Below are 24,859 nucleotides of genomic sequence, written 5' to 3'. Positions count from 1 at the left end.
CCAAATCAAAGGGCATCAGCCCTATGTCAACCTTTTTCTACACCTGCCAAGGTAAACATTTAAATTAATCAATTTTTAGACAAATTATAGCCAAAAGAGCTGCTAGAGACGCTGAGAGAAATATTAATAACGAGGGTTAACATTGTTCCAAAAATATAAAGGCCACAGTGTTTCCATCGAATTTTTCCACCAGACATTTTATCATCATTTGGCCCATTGCAGGTGCTAACGACAGATCCTGCCTGAAAGACTTGACACTCATCCTGCATGAGAGCCTCTCTTTGTGCAACACATTCCTCTTCTCCTGTGTTTAAAACATTTCTACAAATAGTATTTCTCTTTAGTTTTTCCACTTCCCTCCATCTTTACCAGGTATCTGACCTCCCCTCTACCCTTAGAACATATTGCTCTGTTTCCACTCCCTCTCTTCCTCAGATTCCTGTGCTGTCCCTCCCCTCCACTTCCCTCTCCTCCCCACCGACCCCCTTCCCCAAACACTGATCTCAGATTAAGTTGAACACTATCCCAGGTAAAGTTTCCATCTGCTTCTTTGGGAAAAAGCTCCTTCCACTGCTCCAACAGGGGTTTTTCAGTCTCCACAGGGCTTCACTATTTTAAACACCCAACTCAAAACTCTGGATTGTTGTGGCTCCTGCTGGAAATCTTTCTGGATCTGGATCTGGACGAGAGGATCCCATCTCTCTGTTCATTCAACTCCTCTAAAAACTCTCTTCTCTTGTCATCACTTTAGCAAGTTTCACCCCCACTGCTTCCTTCTACTCCCTCTATCCCCACGGCCACTCCTGGATGGTCCTCTGCTGGATGGGACACAGCTGTGAGGAGGTTGCCAGGTTAGATTAGACTGGTGCTAAATGTCCGTCTTCTGAAGGCAGGTGGGTGCATCGTTTCCTCCTCAACGTGATTTCTTCAATGATATGATAGTGAATGTAAACATTCCTCATTTGGAATTCTTAATGATGGAAACATGGACTTTGTGTATATGTCAGATATTTCAGCTCCATTGTTATGATTTAATTAATTCCTATCATTTTGATTGTTGAATCTACTCATCACAGTTTATGATGTGTGAAAAGTGTGAATTTGAACTCAGCTAAACTGAAGACAGTTCATGGGTAGTCTATTTCATTTTTAGGATTTCTCAAGACCCAAAGATGTTTAAAAAAGCATTACATTTAATATTTCTTTTTTTAATCATTTTGGGACCCTTAATGATTATCTTGGAAACCTTTGTCGGGTCTTGAACCTCAATTTTGAGCCCACTGATGATTTGATGATGATGTTTAATACGCTTTCCACTGATGCCAGAATTAGGCCTACAACATTAAGATTACAGTACAATTCTGGATTGAAGGTCTCAGCTGAATATTGTTCTGACTCAACCTCATTTTCAAGCGTCAAATGCTAAGAAAATCATCTTGAGTGATTTAATTAGCCTCTGATAAAGCATGTAGCTCTTGAGTTGTGTCGCTTTGAGCGGGATCTCAGAGATAAACATGTCAAAGGGTCTTGTTCATCTTCCATGTCCCAGGGGCTTTATCTTAATTGCCCCGCTAAGAGGCTTCGAGTTAATGCCAGTCAGATAAGATGCTGAAGTAACACGAGTCAGAAGAGCAATTGTTGTAATGTTGCTGTTGAAACTGTATGATGAGAGGCTGCTGACATTACAGCAGACCTCTCTCAGCAGTGCCCACTAACCTTGGCACACCTGAACACAATTTACAACCAGGATTATAAGAGTTCACACATTGCAGAGATGAAAGGTTTTAGAGAGAAATCCAATCAACCTCAAATACCTCATATAAACAGTATCAATGTCAGTTGCCAGCTGTTTGTATTCATTTATAAACTCTACAATCCCAAATCCATCCATTGTCCATCCATTCATTGGGTCACAGGTCACACAGCGCCACCTGCTGGGGGCTCCCGAAGCGTTCCTAACCTGAATAAGATATGTAGTCTCTCCTATGTGTTTTTGTTCTACCTCAGGGTCAAAGACTACTTGGATGTGCCCAGAACATCCCAAACAGGTGGCACCCTGGGGGCATCCTATCACGGTTCTTGAACCACCTCAACTGGCTCTTCCTCGAGCTTTCACCAGATGTCACAGCGACATATCTTATCTCTAAGGCCATAAGCCCATTTAAAGCATTTTGTTTAGTTGATTTAGTTGGTTGGTTTGGTCAGTAATTCAAACTAAGATGGCTGAACCACTGTTATTTATTTGAACTTTGCCACCAAATTTAGCTGAATGATTTAAGGTTGAGGAATTAAAGCAAACAGTCCTTTGCCATTATTGCTGCTTGACATTAAATGTATGGTAGGATAGTCATATGAATTTATAAGTAGGTGGGTGTCAGTCTCACAAGTCTGTGTCACACCAGCTCTTAGAGAAAATACCTGTTCTAAGTTTTGTGTAACATTTAATTCTATTCTAATAATCAAGTAAATGTAAAAGCTGTACGGTGACTCTTAAATCTGCCAACACGGCTGTACACTCCTTCTTTGTCAATGGGAAGCTCGCCAAACCAGGCCCAGAACAAGCCCATAGGGGACTGCAAGGACCCTGGCAATTCAAATCTATTCACTTAAAGCCATTAGTTCCCCAATGTTTACGCTCCCCTCTTTTAGCCAACAAGGCATGGATGTCTCCCAAACAGGAGTGGTAATGAGGTCCGGAGCAGCCTCGCGGCTTCAGACACAGAGACGCTGGACCAGAGCGGCCAGTTCGGTCAGCTGCAGGGATCCGAGGCACAGAGAGGCCTGTAGTTCACTGTTGTCGTCTCACATGGGACCGTAAGGCAAATGTGATCCTGACGCATTGTTCTGGAATGAATAAAAGGGCCTTTTCAGCGTTCCTCAGGGGAGACCTGGGAGCCTGATCTTAAAGAAGTAACGTGACGTTAGCTTGATGTCTCCCCCTCTTCTCCTTTCTAACAGCCTTGTTGCTTGAGAAGTTTACTTGTTGATTGAGTATGACTCGCGTCTTCCCCGTAATCCCATTAGCTTAAATGAAAGTGCAAGACAAAGAAAGTCACGATAGTAAAACATGACCTCTCATCTCAGTCTTTCTTGTTTTTTAGAATGGTCAGGCTAGGCTGTCCAATCATTGTGCTCCACTTCTTCACCATCTTTGCACAAACAGGTATGACATTAATATGCTGTACCCCATTATCAATCATTATATAATTATTAGGTCCTACTCAATAATTCATCTTTTATTGTTCAGAACAGTCTGTTTTTTCTATTGTGTACACTTCTTATGCAATAATCTCCTTTTAGCTAGTACTCAGGACATCCTGTATCCATATGGACCCGGCCATAGGGATCTTGAGACCCCCAAGATGGATGATGGGAGTTCTCCAGAAATTAGCTTGCTCATTCCCTTTGTTTTCTTCAACATCCCCTACCGTTCCATCTATGTAAGTCTTGATTGAAATTCTCTTGTTATTTGTTATTTTATTATCTTAACATGATTTATTAAAACCTTTTCCTTTGTCCACAGGTGAACAACAACGGTGTGATCTCCTTCAACGTGCAGGTTAGCCAGTTCACACCAGAGGCTTTTCCGCTGAGCGACAGCAGATCATTCATTGCTCCACTTTGGGCAGATGTGCACAACGGCATCCGCGGAGATGTCTATTACAGAGAATCCACTGAACGAGAAATACTGGAAAGGGCAACGCAAGATGTCCGGAAGTACTTCAAAAATGTGCCCACCTTCACCGCTACCTGGGTCTTTATTGCAACATGGCACCAAGTCACCTTCTATGGAGGAAGCCAGACAACCCCAGTAAAGTCACATAAAATACAATACAATTCATTAATTAAAGTTTTCAGTGCTAAAACTTTAAACAAAAGGCAGTATTGAATTTTAGCAGGAATCACAAATGACAGTGAATTGACAAGATACACTGTCATTATGAATTATTGGAAACATAATTAATATTACTGCAAGTGAACATTTGTTCAGTAGTTGAAATAATTATTCTTGTCTTTGGTTTGTTGTGCTTTGTGTATGTGTCTGATTTTCATCCTTGTAAAACTAGTTTAATCTTTTTGTGTGATTAAAAGGTGAACACATTCCAAACGGTACTAATCTCAGATGGCGGAGCATTCTTCACCATGTTCAACTATGGAGAAATCGTATGGAGCACAGGAACAGCCAGTGGTGGAGATCCTTTAACGGGACTTGGTGGGACAACAGCTCAGGTAATCTCACCACTGTCTTTGAGATTTTTCTTTATGTCTTTGTTGGCGCTCACACCTTTCCCCTTTCCAGTCAGGTTTTAATGGTGGAGACATTGGTCACTTCTTCAACCTGCCAGGATCCCGGTCAAATGAAGTAGTGAACATTGAACAATCAACCAATGTAAACATTCCTGGACGCTGGTTCTTCCGTGTTGATACTGAATTGATAGATCCTGCCAATGGCTGCAGCTACAATGGCAAGTTCTAACTCCCAACACTGATAATTATGTCCCCATAGGTTGTTACAGCTTCTTCAGCTCATCAAACACTAGGAGTAGTCAATGACATTTTGTAATGAACTGCATCCATCTGCCTGTCCTCATCCTCTTCAGGGCGTTTCTACAGACGAGGGGAAAACTTCTGGTTGTCTGATCAGTGCTTACAGCGATGCCGCTGCCTCGACATTGACAACGAGGTTCAGTGCCAAGAAGCTCCATGCGGGCAGCTGGAGACCTGCGAGCAGCAGGAAGGGGCATTTTACTGCCAGCCGACCCGCACCAGCACCTGTGTGGTATTCGGCGACCCTCACTACCACACCTTCGATGGCTTCCTCTATCACTTCCAGGGTACCTGCTCCTACCTGCTGGCTCGACCCTGCTGGGAGGTGACAGGACTGCCCTTCTTCAGTGTGGAGGCAAAAAATGAGAACAGGGGAATTGCCTCTGTTTCCTGGCTCAGAGATGTCACAGTGGAAGTCTATGGTCACCGCGTCATGTTACCCAAAGGCAGTTTGGGAACAGTCCAGGTGTGAATCTATGGACACCTTCATTTTAGGACCACTAGATATGAATTGACTATTTATCCATTATCCATTGTTACATTTCTGAATTTTCCTCTATTCCTCTCTAGGTGGATGGCTTGACAAAAACTTTACCTGTCCAACTCCAGCTTGGTGCTATCAGGGTGTATCAATCAGGCGTTGCAGTTGCTTTGGAAACAGATTTTGGCCTCTTGGTAACGTACGATGGCCAACATTATGCATCCATCTCCCTACCCAGCTCCTACTTCAACAACACTTGTGGTCTTTGTGGTAACTACAACGATGACCCTGCGGATGATCCTGTACTTCCTGATGGCTCTTTAGCAGAAAGCGTGGTGGAGTTGGGAGGCAGCTGGCGAGCAGAGGACACAGACTGGAGGTGCACAGATGGCTGCACACAAAACTGCAGTGTGTGTGACCCTCTGACAGAAGCCTTCTATTTTCGCCCAGACTACTGTGGGATCATCAACAAAACCGATGGACCTTTCAGGGATTGCCGAGCAGTAGTGGACCCCACAGCCTTCGTGTATAGTTGTGTATACGACATGTGCAGCAACAGGGATAACATCACCACACTCTGTCAGGCCATCCAGGCATATGCTCTTGCCTGTCAGGCCCTAGGCGTCACGATACGATCCTGGAGATCTCGAACCTTCTGCGGTGAGATTCTGTGTGATTCAGTTTACATTGTTCCTTCATCTTACATTAATTTATTTGTGTCATCTGACATACTCTCTTCTCTCCCATTGGCTCTCAGCGTTGTCATGTCCGCAGCACAGCCATTACCAAGTGTGCACAAGTGCCTGCCCGGCCTCCTGTTCGGACCTCACCGCTCCCCTGTACTGTGCCCACCCTTGCACTGAGGGCTGCCAGTGTGATGTAGGTTATGTTCTCAGTGGCAGCCGCTGTGTACAGCGTGAGGACTGTGGCTGTGAGAGTAATGGCCTCTATTACCCCCTTAATGAGACGTTCTGGGCAGGGCACAGTGGTGAAGAAGGTGAATGTTTCCTCCACTGCACCTGTGGGCCTGCTGGGGAGGTCTCCTGCGCCAATGCGTCCTGTAAGGAGGGTGAAGTATGTGTGGCAGAAGTGGGCCGTCTGGGCTGCTACCCTCGGAGGGAGGGAGTGTGCGCAATCACCGAGACCTCAGTGTCATCCTCCTTTGATGGCACCTTCTTGCTGTTCCCAGATGACAGCTCCTATTACCTTCTGAAGCTGTGTGGTGCAGTGCCAGCTAATGGCTCCATGGTGGAGGTGAAGATAGGCAGGAGGCTGGTAAACAAAGGCCCCTCTTGGAAAAGACCTGTTGTAGTTACAGTGGCTAACCTTGAAGCTCAGATCGGAGGGATGGATTTTGACACAGTAAAGGTCAGTATATTCTCTCCGGAGCGAAACCTTTTTGTTTTCTATTTTTGCTGAATGCTGAATGCCGACGACTATGCCTCCCTTTTGTGCTTCAGGTGAATGGTGAACAAGTTGCACTTCCTTACGTCCATCCAATGGAGACAATGATGATCTACAGGGCGCCAGGCAATGCCACAGTGGTGGAGGCACGTGGTCTTCTTCGTGTTCACTACAACCGCCAGGGATACCTCAACATCTCCCTCTCCACCATATTCTACAATGTTACTTGTGGTCTATGTGGTGTCTTCAATAGCAATGCCACTGACGATCTCCGCCTCCCTAATGGACGCCTGGCAGACTCTACTGAACAGTTCACAGACGGCTGGCGGGCCATTGCTGATGACCTCACCTGTAATGGTGACTGTGATGACCTGTATCGCATGTGCACAGACTTGCGTCTCTACCAGAGTCCTTGGATGTGTGGCAACATCAACGACCCTGGGAACAGTTCATTTCTGGCGTGTCATGCAGTGGTCAACCCATCACCATTCTTCAGGAACTGCTTATATAACATGTGTGTAAAGGAGGGGAACCGTTCAGCTCTGTGTTCTTCACTGCAGGCTTATTCCACTGCATGTCAGGATGCTCACATAGGCCTCAGTTCCTGGAGGAGTGCTACCAATTGTCGTGAGTAGATAAAGCTGTACTTCAAAAGGAAAAAGCTGGCATGTGGGATTATGTATGTGTGTCCAGAGCAGAGATGAATAGCTGACCTGGCTCTGACATAAATTAAAATAGGCCCTCTAAGATATCCAGATATGTCTCACTAATATACTGTATCCTGTTAGCAAGCAAGCTAGTCTACACAACATCTGTAAGTTTCCCCACTTCCTGATTTTATGTGTGATGGACAAATATGACACTGAGACGCAGTATTTCTTTTTTAATTTCCATCACAGTGGTGGCTCCCAAACTAAAAACAAAAATGTTCATTGGATTTCATGGATTTAGCCTTTGTTGTGCCTCCTCTTTAGCTTCTTCTTATGTCTCTCTTCTGTCTCAGCTCTTCCCTGTCCAGAGAACAGTCATTTTGACGAGTGCACCAACGCCTGCCCTCTGACCTGTGCCAACTTGGATGAACTTGAAGAGCCGTGTCCTCTGCCATGCCAGGAGGGGTGTCAGTGTGAGGAAGGCTTTGCGCTGCGGGACGGCCTGTGTGTGGCACGCAGTGACTGTGGCTGCATTAGCCACGGGCGCCAGCTGGCCACTAATCAGACTTTCTGGACAGATTGGGAATGCCAGGAGCGCTGCTACTGCAATGGCTCTGACAACAGTGTATACTGTCAGCTCGCACCCTGTCACCCTGAGGAGTACTGCCAGGAGAACGACGGCCTTTATTTCTGCCAGCCGCGCACTGAGGCCCTGTGTGTGGCGGCTGGTTATGGACATTTTCTGCCCTTTGGTGGTGTACCATTTGAGCTGCAGAGCTCTTGTACTCTTAGGATGGCCACCACCAACTGTGGAAGGGAGAACATGGACCATACTGCCGTCTCTGGAACTTTTCCCCAGTTCAAGTTGGCAGCTCGGAACGAGGAAAGGGACACAGGCTCGGCCATTTGGGTGACGGGCTTCGTACTGGAGGTCTATGAGTATGAGATTGAAGTCTCTCGAACCTACAAAAACACGGTTACGGTGAGTACACGAGTAGGAATAACAGTAAACATGTTATTAAAGAGTACCTGTCTTGTGGAATGAGTTAAATGCCATTACCAGGCCTGTGTTAGTAATATTCATGTTTTTTTACACCATTTTATTTGCATGACCTGTGAAGGTCATAGTTTTTCTTATATGTGAGGACATGTTATTTCTAATCAAGCTGATAGAATAACCAGCCAGAGGGTGAATTCTGCTTTGATTGGCTTAAGGTGGATCTAATTTCAATGGGCATCTTTTATCAGGCTGGATTTGGCTCTGACAAAACGGACCCTGAGCGACATTTGGACTCGGTTCACAAAGCGCCTACAAGATCTGAGCAGGAGTGACACACATAATCCAATGCAGCCACCCACACATGCATTTTTCTCCTTCTCTGTGTTTCTATCTTTTTCCTCTCACTTACAATAAGATTACATGAGAAACATGTAACATTATCTAGTGGTATCTATGTGGTTTCCCCACATACTTTGAAAAATGGCAGTTCAGTTGGTTTAGAAACAAAACCACTTCTGTGGGAATATGTGTGTGTTTATTTTATTTTTTTCACTCAGGTGAATATGGAGCGTTTGTACCTTCCTCTGAAGCTGGGCCCAGGAAAGGTCAGCGTCTTCATCTTGGGCAAACAGCTCATCCTGGAGACAGACTTTGGCCTGAAGGTGGCCTTTGACTGGAACACTCTCCTCCTGCTGACTTTGCCCCGAAACCTCTACAACGCATCCTGCGGCCTCTGCCAGGGCATGCCCTTATCCCCCCCCACCCTCACCACCACTGACTGGGGCATGGCGTGGGCAGAGAGGGACACCTTCTGCCAGGTGGGCTGTGGAGACTCGTGCCAGCGCTGTGGCCTGGGAGAGAAAAGTGTCCTAAACGACGCCCCACTCATGGTGGCTAATGCCAACATGAACATGGGCACAGACAATGGGACAAATGAGGTGAACACAGGCATACGTTTCCACATGGGAGATGGACTGTATGTGTTTGTGGAGCCTGAGGCAGTGAGGCTGTGTGGGCTAATTGCGGATCGAGGAGGTGCGTTTGCACGCTGTCACAGCAAGGTGGCGCCAGCCTTCTTTTATCAAGGCTGCCTCCAGGACACCTGCATGGACCAGGGGGCCAGGGATACAATATGTAACTGGCTGCAGATCTATGCCAGCACCTGTCAGACCCAAGGAGTGCCTGTACCCGGCTGGAGGAGCGATACACCATGTGGTGAGTCTGGGCTCAACTTAAAGAGGATTATCCATAAATTCTCTCATTGCATTACAAGAAAATATATTTACCTCCAGTGGTATCTACCCATGTCGATAGTTTTACTTATATATGCCCTGGTTTTCTAATATGTATCAGAAATCCCTGCATCCACATGAGGGTGAAAAACTAGTCTTTCCAGAAATAATGTCTTTGGTTACTATGAATTGTTTCAGTGGTAATCCCATTGAACACTGATGATCACAAGGTATCAAACACTGATGTAATGCAGTTATATAATAATTCTTAATATATTGAATGCTAAAACCAAATTTGATTCAACTTAAGCAAGAAGTTTTCACTAATGCAACAACAAATTCTTATTTTTACATTTCAGCAGCTGTGCAAAACTTTAGAGGAACCGAGGAAGGCTAGGCTAACCATGACATTATATCGATATCTCATCTTACTGTCTGCAAGAAGTCAAAGTGTTTCCCTAAATGTTGAACTATTCCTTGAAGCAGCTGCAGAGCTACACAAGACACACGTCTACAATTATTTATCACTGAACAGTCAACATTTATTCAATTTGCCTACTTACCTGCTCCCAGTCCAGAGCTGTCCGCCAAACAGCCATTACTCCAGTTGCGTGTCGGTCTGCCCGCCCCAGTGCGCCCCCGCCCGTGGCCAGAGGGACTGCAGCCAGGAGTGTGTGGAGGGCTGCCAGTGCGACCAGGGCTACGTGCTCAACGGCAAGAGCTGCATACTGTCTCAGAACTGTGGCTGCTACACCGATGGCAAGTACTACGAGGTCAGTCTCACATCCAGCACCACACGGAATATACTCAAAGACGAATGTGCTGCCAAACTGGCTTTTTATCAAAGGTCTTCAGTGTTGGTACATGAAATCAACACTTTAATCAGGCTCGTTAAAAGAATTGTTCTTTACTTTTAATCTTAATCGGACATATTTTTGCATTAATATTTCTTGACTGGAAATATATTTTAATTTCAACAAACCTCTCTGGTTCATGTTTTGCCATTTGATTTATATAAAGTACAGAAAAGGTAACGATAGAATAAAAGTGATCTGATTCAGTCGATAAAGATAATTGTTTACGCCAAAACTATCAGAATCACAGTTGAAGGCAGTAAAATCTGTTTTGAATAGGGCTTCAATTAACAATTAAAGGTCATTGATCTTCTGTTGATTGATCAATTCATTATTTAGGCTCTGTAATGTTGGGAAATGTAGAAAATACCCATCACAATTTCTTAAAGCTCCACTCACTGATAAAAAATCTAAAGTAATAAAATGTTCTAAATGTAAAACAGTAGTTTTCTCTCTGTCAACAAATCTTATGACTGCTTCAGAACAGAAAATGTTCTTTATTTCAGCCCAAGCAGCTGTTTTGGAACAGCGACTGCACCAAACGCTGCCAGTGCATCGGAAGAAACCTGATCCAGTGCGACCCGAGGCGCTGTAAGGCGGAGGAAGAGTGCACCCTGCGGTACGGAGTTCGGGGCTGTTTTGCGCGCCGCTTGCAGCACTGCGTGGCCTCGGGCGGCGGGGTCTTCAGGACCTTCGATGGGGCGTCGCTGCGACTCCCGGCCTCCTGCTCCTTCGTCCTGTCGACCAACTGTCACAAACTGCCCGACCTCTCCTTCCAGCTCATCGCTAACTTCGATAAGTGGAGCACACCCAACCTCACCACCATCTCTCATGTCTACCTCTACATCAATGAGGAGAATATACTCGTGTCTGGCAGCACAATCAAGGTGAGAGAATCCCTGGACCGCCATCGGTTTGTTGTGATATCAGCCAAATATTGAAAATAACCACTAACGCTTGGCATGTTTTATTTAATGCAGTCAGAATAGTTATTTCTATTGAATTGATTAATTCTACAGTGGATGTTGAGAGGGAAATCTGGCAGGGTGATGGACTGAAGATCCTAAAAGACCGATGATGTTTTAATCAGAAATATGCCGGATGCATCAGAGAGACAAGGATACAGATGTTACCAGATGTATTGCTATCCCCTAATCTAGCCTCTCCTTGAAAAATTATAAATTCTAGCGTGGTCCTACATCATTAGTGTGTATGTGGATGAATGTCTAATCATTGGCTCGTCTTTCCCAACCCTTGTTGTGTCTTTTCTATCTGACTATCTGAGGTATTTTGTAAAGTCCTCCAGTTGTTATCTATTTGGCTTCCCGGCTCAACCTTGGGTCCCACAGCGACTGCTAAACAGAAAAAGGCCAATAACACAAATACGAGGGGAATGTGGGTGATGTTGTTAGTCTGTGTACTGTGTCGTAAGAGAGGCCCACTGATTAAAACAATGCAAAGACTAAAAAGAAGATAACAAGATAGATCCAAACCATGAAAATCTCAAAAAACTTTCTACTATCACCTAGTAGCAAAGAATCCAGCTTTACCTGTACATGTAATAATAAATGATTTATTCTCTTATACAGTTATCTCCATTTTCATTTAAATTCTTGTGTAATATTGTTTGTTCCTTCAAAGCTGAGCATCATTTAGACCTTCCTCTCACCTCCCTCTGTTCTCTATCTTCTATGGGCTGAAACTTTACTGTTTAGATTCACTCCCACAGTTCTCCTCGACTTCTAATCTATTGAGAGGAGGCAGCAGTTTGGAGCCAAAGAAGTTCCTATGAACAAGCTGCCTCCCCGTTTAGCACCAAAATCAGTGACAGGCACGGAAATCAAATAGAAATATTGTGTTATTTCCTTCTATCAAACATCACCCATCCAACAATTCTCTCTATTCTTTCATGATTATTACCAAGTTACCCTTTATACCTATGAGCTGTTTCCCCTTATCTAATTTCTCACAGTCCAATTCACCAACCACCCTTTGTTCTAATGGCCTGACAGATCTCCTCCTTATCTGGCTTGAGGCCACATCATCGTAAGAAAGCGCACTCACAGCAGCAGTTAATGACTTACTGATAAACTCTAACTGTGGGTCTTCAGTGAGTCTTAATCCTCCTTGATCTGATTGAGCCATTGACTACTTCATTTATTTTTAAATGCCTTAAGAGCTATTTTACCAACGGTGGAAGTGTCAATTGCAGGACCATCTCAGATTCTCCTTTGTTTTCTGTTATATGTTACTACTCAGTGATATCTGCACATATTAAATCAGTTTATGCAACAACCAGGTTTTCACGTCGTTCTTTTTCCTGCACATTCGGTTTTAATAGGTCCAAAGAAAAGGAAATTAATATATTTAAAGCATAGAAATACAGATTATTGTAATAATTCTTACACAAACCTTGATACTCTTGTTGTGTCCAATCTGAAATAACTAAACCTCTCTGTGTTTCCTCAGGTCAATGGTACACCGGTGTCGGTGCCATTCCTCACAGGGCTGATGACACGTCTGTCCACATCTGAAGGTTTCATCGTCATCGACACACCGCAGGACATCCAGGTTCGGTACAACCGCTTCAACACCCTGAGCATCACGATGGGCCAGCGGCTGCAGAACAAGGTGTGTGGCCTTTGTGGGAATTTCAACGGAGACGCCAGCGACGACTACATCACCTCGAGAGGCAAGCCGGCCGTCAGCGCCCTGGAGCTGGCCCAGAGCTGGAAGACCAACGGTATGCAGAACAGGTGGGTTTCGTACAGATACTGTGAACCGTGCATGTATAAATACTCTTGTGAAGCATATTTCTTCTTGGGGGGATGTGTATACTCTCTAATTCTGCTGTGGTCTCATGTAAACTAGGAGCCTACTAGCCTTGATGACCTATGGTTGCCCATTAGCATGGAGCATAAGTTGTAGTCAGAAGTCTGGTACCTGCACAAACTCAGAAACAGGCTACTGTCGTCATATTTGACATTACTGAGGAGTTCATGCACATTGTATGATAACAAATTCCACAACGAGACAACAACCTTTGATATCTGTCTCCTTGCTGTAGTTGTGATGAGACCCAGTACGTGGCTCTGGCCCAGTCATGTGACAACACAGCGGTGCTGGCGCTGCAAGGTGAAGACGCCTGTCAGAAGCTCACTCAGGTGAAGGGCTTCTTCCAGCCGTGCCATGGCTTGCTGGACCCCCGGCCCTTCTACCAGTCCTGTTACCTGGACGGCTGCTACAACCACCGCAAGGCTCAGGTGTGTGGCTCGCTGGCGGCCTACGCCGAGGCCTGCCGCTCCCTGGGCACCCTCACCACCAAGTGGATCACCCAGGAGAACTGCTGTAAGGGCACCGCGAGACACCAGCCACATTCCTAAAGCTACAGGAAGTTCACTGTGCATCGTTCATGGCAAATAAAGCCTTGTGTGTGACAGTTAACCTTGTGTGTGGACCTGTCTTTAGCAGAATGGATCTATGACCCCTGTGCAGGAGAGATCTGCACAAACTTCACCTGTGAGCTGGAGAACGGAGGCGACCTGTGCGGCTGTCCAGAGTTACCCACCAGCACTGGAGGTGAGCACGTCACAGGACATCACCGTGATCTCATCCAAGCTTTAATCCTGTTGGTCCTGATACTTTTGAACTGTTTATTTGAGTCTCACATTGGATTGAGGCTGTTGATATTTGAGAGTTAAAGAAATCTGATAAGCACATTCAGCTTTTATGATGTGACATGTGACTGATTCTTGCATTTTACTAGCGAACATGCAAACTCCAATACTATGATATTCATGAAAAGTTTAAATTGACTGGTTATTGTAGGACTATAGTGGGACTTTATTGTTAAAATCTTACTGCTTTCCTTATTTTAAGAAACACTTTTTTTTAAATATTACACATATTTTATATATTGTCAATTTTAGATTAAAAATATGTCTAATTTTTTTAATTAAAGACACCACACCTCTAGAAATAGTTGCACTACATCAAATAATTCAGTTCCATTTTTTTCTTATCACAGTTAGAAGTAAAAAAGATAAACATGTATTGAGTTCGTCCATTTCCATTGACTATTAGTAATAATGTTGTGAACCTGCAGTTCACCTGGAATAACTGTGATGTTTGCCCGCGGCAGGTGATGATGACATCATACAGGCAGAGGTGATGTGTAAACATGCGCAGATGGAGGTTTCCATCTCCAAGTGTAAACTCTTCCAGCTGGGCTTCGAGCGAGAGGACGTGCGGGTCAACGACGAGCACTGCGCCGGCATCGAGGGCGAGGACTTCATCTCGTTCCGCATCAACAACACGAAGGGACACTGTGGCTCCATCGTGCAGGTCGGTGAACTGGCACCAGGGCAGAGTCCTGATCTCATGTTCACTGGTTTTCTTGAAAATAAAACATTTTACAGCCTTTAATGAGAAGCCGTATTTCAAACTAAATGATTTTAAGAATGTCAGTAAAGTCTTTTGTGCTTCTATTCCTTTTATTCTAAGATGCCAAGCTTTTAATCTATATCCTAAACTTGCTCATGTTACTCCAGTAAGATACATACTACACATGATACTGGAGTAATCCACCAGAGGGCCCACCACAGAGTGTTGCATCCCATAAATAAAAAACATGGTGACACAATAGGAGGTTAGCGTTTGGTTACTTCTGAGACAACAGCAGAAGAAGCAATCACAGTGCCATCATGGTATGTGAGGACATTGAATCAACAGCGTTGTGATGATGGCGTTGTGCCTACTGACCAAGTCACGTACTGCCCCTACACTGCCCCCTACTGTTCATGTGCATATTGCATCTTGCGGACATGCATCTGAGGACGTGCACAACCGGCAAACCAAATGAAAACAGGATACGTCCGATGAGAGGCAGCCATGATCTGTACATGCAGTTAAAAGCAAATATATCTCCGTCTTAACAGTATAACATGAAATATTATAATTACTAATGTTACGTATCAACTCTACGTGTAATATTCAAGCTTTGGTTTGATGATGGCGATTGTTGTAATTATAACTTTATCCCTCCAACAGTCGAACAGCACACACATAATGTACAAAAACACCGTCTGGATAGAGAGTGTGAACAACACGGGGAACGTCATCACCAGAGACAAAACCATCAACGTGGAGTTTTCCTGCGCCTACGAACTGGACCTGAAGATCTCCCTGGAGACCGTCCTCAAACCCATGCTCAGGTCAGACCGAGGTCATTAAGACACAGAGAGACTAAAACATTCAACAACTTGACTCATATTCTTTATCTCCCCCCCCCCCTCCATGCTCCAGTGTGATTAACCTCACGTTACCAACCCAGGAGGGAAACTTCATCACAAAGATGGCTCTGTATAAGAACGGCTCGTACCGCCAGCCGTACAGGGAGGGGGAGGTGGTGCTCAGCACGCGGGACGTCCTGTTCGTGGGCGTCTTCGTGGAGGGTGCCGATGAGAACCAGCTCATCCTCATCGTGAACATGTGCTGGGCCACGCCGTCACGCTACAGCAGCGACCGCCTCCGCTACATCATCATAGAGAGGGGGTAGGGCGAGGAGCTCCGGCACAGACACACACAGAGTATAGACAGGAAGTAGGGCTGGGGTGTGTGTGTTAGATGTGTTTCTTTAACGTCTGTCTGTCACTAGGTGTCCAAACATTAAGGACAACACCATCGGCATGGCAGAGAACGGCGTCTCGCTCACCTGCCGCTTCCACGTCACCGTCTTCAAGTTCATCGGGGATTACGACGAGGTCCACCTCCACTGCGACGTCTCGCTCTGCGACTCGGACACAAACGCCTGCAAAGTGGTGAGAAAGTCATGAGTCGAATCCTGAGTCAAAGTGGGGATGAGGAGACGTGTGCTGTGTTAACGTTACGTGTACTGTCCGTCCAGAACTGTCCACACAAGAGGAGGATGTACTCAGAGGACCAGAACCATCAAGAGCACATACTGAGTGTGGGACCCATAAGAAGGAGAGGTGAGTCTCACTCTGAGTCCAGAACTAAATAGTTTTCCAAACCCTTTTAAAAGCTACCGAGATGAGTTCCTCAGCTTTTTTAGGACACTCACGACTCTCATGTCCCGTCCTCTCAGAATCCGACTGGTGCGAGTACCACAACGGAGGCTGTGAGCAGATCTGCTCCAGTAAAGGAACCGGACCAGTGTGCAGCTGTGTGACTGGGATGCTGCAACGGGACGGGAGAAGCTGCCGGAGTAAGAATCAGACACACAAACTCACACACACACACATAAAATAGAATAGATCCGTATGAAATGTAAATCACCATCCACGCAGTACAATTACACAAAAACAACAATGAATGCACATTTATTGTTGTCGTCTTTTCTCAGCCGTGAGCTCGAGCTGTACCGTTCCACCTGCGGTTCCTCTGCTGGTCGCCGGCGCTGGGATCTCCGTGTTCCTGGCTCGCACTCAGACGCCTCTTCTCTCCTAACACCCCGAGAGCCGAGGACGACGCCAACAGACGACACGGATCAAACTCATGTTCAATTCAACCAGAATTATTGTAAAAAATGTAACTTTGCAATCAAACATTTATTTGACATTTTAATTTTTAGTTTGGTCCATGTCCCGTTCACTAACATGGAGGAGGGGTTTATGAAATTTACTGCAGCCAGCCACCAGGGGCCAGTTGAGACACTTTGGCTTCACTTGTAAGGAGCCGTCATGTCGTCCATCTTTACAAACCTGGCTGTAGAGGGCGCTGTTGCTCACTAAAAGTTACATAGTGTTGCTTTAAGAATTTGATTTTATTTCTGTCTGTATCTCTGGGCTCTGATTGGTTTTTCTTTGGCCCAGGACGGAATTACCTGTTTCCTTTTTTTCAGTAAACAGCTTCAGAGTCATAGTTATTTGCCTTTTCCACATATTAGACATATCCAGGAGGAGAATATCTGATCCAGACCAGCTCTAGATATGATCCGGCTGGTACCATTGCCACTGTATTACACTCACTCTGTATTTACCCCTGCAGTACGTGTCTGTCCATATCCAGAAAGATTATTGCTCGCTGCACATAACCTCTAAATGTCCTGTAATTTATTCACTTCCTACGACCTCCAGATAAACTACGGTACAGTTTTTACCAAAAATACGAAAAAAATGTGGAACGCGTAAATCTCTGTGACAGAATATTTCGTAATACGTAAATGGGAATTCTACGTTTATCTTGGATGTCGAGGTGGAGTTTGTGAATAAAGTGAGTATTTATATGTGAGGAGAGCACCTTGTGAAATGAATACTCGTATATTTTAAAGTAGTACCACGTTGTTAGCGTGTTGTGGCTGTAAGATATTCAGCCAGTTGTAGTTTTCTCACGTCGCTGCATCTATTTTCTAAAGTTTCCCCTCACACGTACTGACTGTGGACATAATACTGTCAGCAGAGTAAGTATAAGTACACTCCCCACACAGTATCTTTGTACTCGCCACCTTCATGTGTTATAAATGTCAGAGTATCACCACATATCTGATGTAAACCTTCAGTGTTCTTCAGTTGAAATTCTAGTTTATTGTTATTAGTCCTGTTTTTCTACCTTCTATGTACAAATGTACAGTCCCTGTCACTTTGGTGGTTTTATGTCTCGAGCGTTTTTAATAATCAGTATCTTTGTGTGTGTGTGTGTGTGTGTGTTTGTTCAAAAACCTGACAACAGATGTATTATCGTTTGAGAGCAGCGTCACCGTATAAACAACTAAATAAATGAAGAAGTTCTCAAAGTCAGTGTGACTCTAGTTTTACTCGATGCAGCAAAATGAAGCTTCGGCTGTTCAGCGCTGAGAGAACAGAACTTGTGCGACGTAATCTGAGGTTTCGTAGTTTTTCAAGATTTCGGATCCAGCAGAATTTAGGTAAAGTGGGTTTCTCCGTAATATTATGACTAATCTCATCAAAGTACAACTTTTATCTCTTCATATTATGATTTCTTCTCAATTGAGACTTTATTCTTGTAATATTACGACATTATTCTTGAAATTTCAGTATTTGCAATGAACACTTCATCGTAGAAAACGTATTTCTTCACCACAGAAAATTGCAAACCCTTCATGTTCAGTTGTGTTCATTGCACCAAACGTGAGGATGTCTGGAGTTAAAATTAAAAATAGAATCCGCCCAGATGTTTCTTCTCCTGCTAACACAGTTTGTAACAAAGTGATTTGAGTCATTCACTCCGCACCTTGTTCTTTCCAACGTGTACTATGAGGTGTGACGCGCCCTCCAGGCATTAATGTGCAATGTCCCCATCAATTAACTATCAGTGACGCTTCCTGGTCACATGTGAAAACTGTACAAATGAACTACTACCTTCCACCAAGCAGGTTTGTTTGTTTGTTTGTTCGTCAGCAGGTTTACTACGAAACTATGTAACGGATTTCTACGAAATTTGGCAGAAGGATGCAACATAGGCTGAGAAAGACCTCATTACGTAGGGTTGCTTAATTAAAGCTGAAATCCTCTTCATGTTCCGATTGCCATCGTTCCAATCATTTCATTTGAGACAAATTGGCCTGCCTACCTGCCACTAACCAACCTGCCTACCTGCCACTAACCAACCTGCCTACCTGCCACTAACCTACCTGCCACTAACCAACCTGCCTACCTGCCACTAACCAACCTGCCTACCTGCCACTAACCTACCTGCCACTAACCTACCTGCCTACCTGCCACTAACCAACCTGCCTACCTGCCACTAACCTACCTGCCACTAACCAACCTGCCTACCTTCCACTAACCAACCTGCCTACCTGCCACTAACCAACCTGCCTACCTGCCACTAACCAGCCTACCTACCTGCCTACCTGCCACTAACCAACCTGCCTACCTGCCACTAACCAACCTGCCTACCTGCCACTAACCAGCCTGAAGATAGCGAGCGGGTCACGTAGAAAAAATGTATTTGTGTGTGGGGGAGGGTCTCCAACTATAACAACAACAAGTAATTATTCAATTTATACCATATAGCAATCAGCAACTTTAAATTATAATTAAATGAGCTGTCATACAACTATAACATTTGCAGTATACAGTATAAATTGCTGTTATTTCGACGACTTTATCAAACTGTGAATCTTTAAACTCAGTAAGTTTTGTTTTATTTCCACCTTAACACCTTAAGCGTCATTTCTTTTGATGCATTATGTGTTTGACTGGGGCTGCGTTATATTCTGATGTTTTTCAGCCCTGAGTCGTGTCTGCAGGTCGCCCTGAAAGCTGCACTCTACCTTCATGAAAGAGAAAGAGAAGCATGTACGTCTCCTGAGAGGATAAATCCAAGGTCAGACAAAATACCTGAGAGTCACTCAGAGGAACTCTTTAACCTTTTCATAACTCCGAGCTTCTCACATCTGGCATCTTGCAGCTGGACGGTCAGAGGTCGATCAATCAAACTGAAACTGTAACTGAAACGTCCCCTCTAGCCTCAGTGGTGAATAAACCCCCGACCTTTGCACAGTGGCGATATGAGATAAGTTGAAGTCGCACTCGTACGTAAAAAGGGTTGTGCAGATGTTGCCGCTCCCTTCCCATTCTGAGGCAACAAAAGCACTGGGGATAAGAATGGGTTTAAAGCTCTTAATGGACATTCAATCAAAAGTGGACATAACTTCTTCTGTTTTCATCTCTTCAGCGCTTTGATTCCGTTTCAGTGGAAACAATACGACGTGTGTGCAGAGGGCAGAGTGACCCACAGACGTGAGGAGACGGTGACCCAGTAACACTGAGAGTAAACCTACGTTCTGATAAGACCTCAAAGTTAAAGTCAGGTCTAATCTTAATTAAACTGAGTAATACTTCTACATCTGTGTTATTTCAACTGTGTAATACTTCTACATCTGTCTCTATTAAACTGAGTAATACTTCTACATCAGTCTCATTAAAACTGTGTAATACTTCTACATCAGTGTTATATAAACTGTGTAATACTTCTACATCAGTCTCATTAAAACTGAGTAATACTTCTACATCAGTGTTATATAAAGTGTGTAATACTTCTACATCAGTCTCATTAAAACTGAGTAATACTTCTACATCTGTCTCATTAAAACTGTGTAATACTTCTACATCAGTCTCTATTAAACTGTAATACTTCTACATCAGTCTCATTAAAACTGTATAATACTTCTACATCAGTCTCATTAAAACTGAGTAATACTTCTACATCTGTCTCTATTAAACTGTAATACTTCTACATCAGTGTTATTTAAACTGTGTAATACTTCTACACAGTCTCTATTAAACTGTGTAATACTTCTACATCAGTTTATTAAAACTGTGTAATACTTCTACATCAGTGTTATATAAACTGTGTAATACTTCTACATCAGTGTTATATAAACTGTGTAATACTTCTACATCAGTCTCATTAAAACTGTAATACTTCTACATCAGTCTCATTAAAACTGTGTAATACTTCTACATCAGTGTTATTTCAACTGAGTAATACTTCTACATCTGTCTCTATTAAATGGTGTAATACTTCTACATCAGTGTTATTTAAACTGTGTAATACTTCTACACAGTCGCTATTAAAACGGTGTAATACTTCTACATCAGTCTCATTAAAACTGTGTAATATTTCTACATCAGTGTTATATAAACTGTGTAATACTTCTACACAGTCTCTATTAAAACTGTGTAATACTTCTACATCAGTCTCATTAAAACTGTGTAATATTTCTACATCAGTGTTATATAAACTGTGTAATACTTCTACATCAGTCAGTGTTACTTCAACTGTGTAATACTTCTACATCAGTCTCATTAAAACTGTGTAATACTTCTACATCAGTCTCATTTAAACTGTGTAATACTTCCACTGTCAGTGCAACTTCAATATGTTTGTTTGTGCAATTCCAATACCTCTCCAATACTTTATTCTATTTCCTCATGTACATATTGCATGTTTTTTTTTACTAATGCTTCTCATTATGCTAGTATCCCATTTGCTGCCGCTGTAACATGGAACATTTACAATGAATAGGATTATCTTATTTTATCATAAATTAAATGTATAGAAAGGTAAATTAATGAGGTGAAAACTGAGGGTTTAAAGTTTCCAAAATGTTCATCAGATGGTTTTAATCTTTTATAAAAGCAGAAGACGTTACATGTAAACCCACATCAACTCATTCAGTCTCTTAGATGCAGGCCACTGATTATTCAACACCTTGTTCTGTTGTCATGTTGCCAGTGAAAACAAAGTTCAAGCCCGAGTCTCTTGGCCTCATTTGTCGGCCTTTGTGGTGAATATTGAGCCTGTTGTGTTTCTGTGGTTACATACATTTGTAGGTGAGTGTATTTATGACTGTGTGTACAAGTGTGTATCTCTAATCATCACTTAATTATGTCTCATTACACAACGGACATATTTTAATGATTATTTCATTCTTGTATTTCATTCAAGTAAAATTCTCATTTGATAAAATAATAATTGTTTTAAAAATACTGTTTCTGTACTTCTTCCTTTCATCAGCCACTAAAACGCTCTCGTTACCTTCACATACGATTGTATTGCACATTGTAATTTTTCTGTTTGAGAATGAAGAAAGATTTGATGTGAGTAGTTGCGTTGGAGCTTTTTTATTGGATTATAAATACAAGTGGAATTAAGTTTCACCCTGAAAATAAAATCAGGATTGTATAAAATTGTATTGTTTTAAATCGTAACATTGCAGAATGCATGAATCAGATTTCTGAAGTGACCCAACTCTTCATCTGTTTTGTTTCTGCTCAGCACAACAACCTCATAACTAACTAACAAGTAAAACAACCGGTTTTACCTTCATGTGACCGTGTGTCTGACCTTTCAGGCTTCACAGGGGTCAAGGGTCAGTTCCTAGCAGATCAAATAATTCACATTCTTTAAACGCCAGATGAAGAATGTGAATACAGGCTGACTTAGATACTCACGTGTTGATTGTATCATCATATAAATACACGAGGAAAGATTAACTGTGCTGTAGTTTCTTTTTCTTATAAGGACCAGGGCTATGAAACTGTTGATTGACAGTTGGATGGACCAATCGGCGTCGTTTAAACAGAGTTAACACATCAAGAGAGTTTACACAAATACATTTCTATTTTTTATTTTCTTTAATTTTGCGAGACAGGGTTTTTTCTCCGAGATTAATTTGTGGATCTTGACTGATTTACTGATCTACTGAGTGCTGGTCACCTGTTTATCCATATATTGAATGTATCTCGTGTCCAAATTGCACCAAATTGTGAAGATGAGAAGACGAACATTTCCCGAGATATGTGAGACACATACAGACGGACAGAGATTTGTGGCAGTAGTAAAATAACCTAGGTAGAAGAACCTAGAAAGAAGAACCGTGCAGCTCTTCTCCTCCGACCTCACATTGTGCATCTCTTTACTTGTTTGTCAAGTTGCTGGTGTTTGATCGAACATGACTCACTGCAGAGTTTAGGTGAGCTGAAGTTTACACAGAGGGATCCCTGGGTTTGCTCATGCATGAGTACAGCTGGAGGTATTCCCTCCCTGACGTGTGTGCCTCTAGGTCGGAGGCCTCGCCCGCGGGGGTGGAGGCGCCGGGTGGAGGCGCGCGTCTCTGTGTGTTGAAGGGATCGGCCTCGTTGTCATGGGAACTCGGAGCATGAGATCGCTGTAATTAGTTTCTGTGAGAAAAGACTGTAAATGTCTTGGCAACCACCTCAGAGCTGTGTGACCGCGAGATAAACTTTATTACACGAATTAACTTGTTACACAACTTGATGTTCTTATCGTGGCTTGTACACTTCAACCTTGATCATATCTGTGTCTTCAATTTGAATCAATCAAGTCTATTAATGTTACACATGGAATTACATGTAAAAAATAAATAACAACAATAATGTCACTGAGCAGAGAGTTTTCCTCGGCCAAGGAACAACCGTCCCTTAAATTCTGCACCAAGTTTGGACGTAGCTCAAAAACAATTGAAGATACATATAAACCGTTCGTTCTTTAATGAATTCACATTATCTCAGCTTCACATTAGAGGTTTTTGTTCCCCTACGCCCCCATGAAACCACTTTTAAAAGATCCTGATCTCTTTCTTTTGTTTGTCAACAGGATTGTGCAAAAACCTACTGATTTGAAATAGATCCGATGAAGATGTTTCTTCTCCTACTGACACAGTTTCTAATACAAAGATCTGTGTTAGTCATTAGGTAAACTAATTACGTGAGTTCTTTCCACAGTGTAACGTGAGGTGTGTCGTTCCTTCGAGGGATTCATGTGAACTGTCGCCATCAATTAACTGTGAGTGACATTTCATGGTTGCGTGTTCGTACTGTGTTATAACTAACTTTAGAACTCCACCGAGCAGGTTACGTTTTCACGCCCTCTGTTTGTTTAATTGTTTGTTGGTTGGCTCGTTGTTTCATCGTCAGCAGGATTCTACAAAAAAACTACTGAGAGGATTCCCATGAAACTTCGTGGAGGGATGGAACAAGAAAGAACTTTTGAGATGTGGTGTTTTTAGACATTTTGATTTCTGGGAATAATTGATGGAGAATAGTTCTTGTATTGAAGCTCATGTACCCCTTTTCCAATAAGGCAGTTCAAGGCCGGTTCCGACCCAGAGACTAACTTTGTCTGTCGAGAACTTGCTCTTGGCCAGAAAAGCTGGCTCCGGAGCGACACCGACTCTTTGCTGGTGCAGGAGAAAGAATCGCTTACGTCAGAGGCTGGTGGCAGAATTACCGTGACCAATAAAACCGACCAAAACTTTGTTTGAGCTCGTGCAACGTATCGTCTGCAGAGAAGGAGACCAACCGGACCATTTCCGGTGTTCATGTCATTGCATCAGATGTCACCAGGATAGAAGAAAGAAATTCCTGCTGACATACTAGACCTGGAATCTGACCTCAACAGAGAAGGTCAGTCCCGTTAAACCTGCATGCGGCGAGATTCAGCGACGCAGGAATGTTTGTGACTCAGCTAACGAATCACATTCCTCTTGTGTGCATGTGGATGGTTAATTGTGAGGCCCATCGTGAAGAGACTCCCGCGCTCGCTGCTCCTCTTGGGTTTGCCTGGATACATGATTTGTTTGAGGAGTTCCCTCGTTGACGCAGCGTGCTCCTCATTTGTCGTTTCCATGGCGTGGCGACGCGTTGTGAACGTAATTACGTGTTCCAGTGAGTTAAATGTCCAGAGGATGAGTCAGAAAACAATTAGCGACAACCTCACCTTTCTTGTAGCACATAGTCAAGCCAGAAATGTCAGAATATATAAGTGAATATTCATACTCCTATAGGAATAAACCATATTTACTTCATTACATCAAAAACATACTGTTCACTCCACCCAACAGCCTCCAGGGCCTTTAGCTTTTACGAGTAAGTAAACTGCCATAAAACCCCTGAAAATATGCATCGCTATGTAGGTTTAACACCTGGTTCATCAGCTGAGAGTGTCGAGAGTTTCTCTGACAGCACCAGACTTTGCTCGCTGGTTTTAATGCTCCCTCTGTTAAAGACGAGAGCGAGCGCATGGGGACAGAAGGACCCGTAAAGTTTTACTGGCCGACTATTAACCTCTTATCAGACTCAGAGCTGTTCCTGTGTCAGATCCTCGCACGGTCTAAAGATCCAAGTCCAGCCGGGTCAGCAAATCTCTGAGAGGAGAGGAAGGTTCTGGAGGTGGAATGA

General features: G+C 43.5%; 1 protein-coding gene across 3 annotated transcripts; it reads left to right on the top strand.

Annotated features, from left to right (window-relative positions):
- Positions 1-814: 814 nt before the first annotated feature.
- tecta (tectorin alpha) lies at positions 815-16,859 on the top strand. Of its 3 annotated transcripts, XM_034606511.1 has the most exons (24): positions 815-893; positions 3,102-3,163; positions 3,301-3,440; positions 3,524-3,811; positions 4,093-4,230; positions 4,301-4,466; positions 4,602-5,014; positions 5,119-5,689; positions 5,787-6,397; positions 6,490-7,060; positions 7,437-8,065; positions 8,641-9,298; positions 9,889-10,088; positions 10,676-11,056; positions 12,639-12,925; positions 13,237-13,517; positions 13,638-13,748; positions 14,311-14,513; positions 15,219-15,382; positions 15,474-15,722; positions 15,826-15,988; positions 16,075-16,159; positions 16,276-16,395; positions 16,534-16,859. In XM_034606511.1, exons 2-24 carry the CDS (start codon positions 3,103-3,105, stop codon positions 16,635-16,637), a joined length of 6,594 nt encoding a protein of 2,197 aa, XP_034462402.1. In that variant the 5' UTR covers positions 815-893; position 3,102; the 3' UTR covers positions 16,638-16,859. The 3 variants fall into 3 exon arrangements, with proteins under 3 accessions (XP_034462402.1, XP_034462404.1, XP_034462401.1); XM_034606510.1 differs by lacking the exon at positions 815-893 and having other exon boundaries at positions 3,046-3,440; XM_034606513.1 differs by lacking the exons at positions 815-893; positions 14,311-14,513; positions 15,219-15,382; ... (3 more) ...; positions 16,276-16,395; positions 16,534-16,859 and having other exon boundaries at positions 3,037-3,440; positions 13,641-13,752.
- Positions 16,860-24,859: the final 8,000 nt, after the last annotated feature.

Source organism: Hippoglossus hippoglossus, chromosome 14, assembly GCF_009819705.1.
Source record: "Hippoglossus hippoglossus isolate fHipHip1 chromosome 14, fHipHip1.pri, whole genome shotgun sequence".
In the NCBI taxonomy this organism is placed as follows: Eukaryota; Metazoa; Chordata; class Actinopteri; order Pleuronectiformes; family Pleuronectidae; genus Hippoglossus; species Hippoglossus hippoglossus.
Note: the sequence above shows the minus strand (reverse complement) of the source record. Positions and strands in the feature narration are given on the sequence as shown.

Coding starts and splice junctions, on each gene's coding strand:
- tecta (XM_034606510.1), top strand. CDS start 3,177: ATGCTGTACCCCATTATCAATCATTATATAATTATTAGGTCCTACTCA. Junction 8,066..8,640: donor CCTACAAAAACACGGTTACG/GTGAGTACACGA, acceptor TTTTTCACTCAG/GTGAATATGGAGCGTTTGTA. Junction 12,926..13,236: donor ACCAACGGTATGCAGAACAG/GTGGGTTTCGTA, acceptor TCCTTGCTGTAG/TTGTGATGAGACCCAGTACG.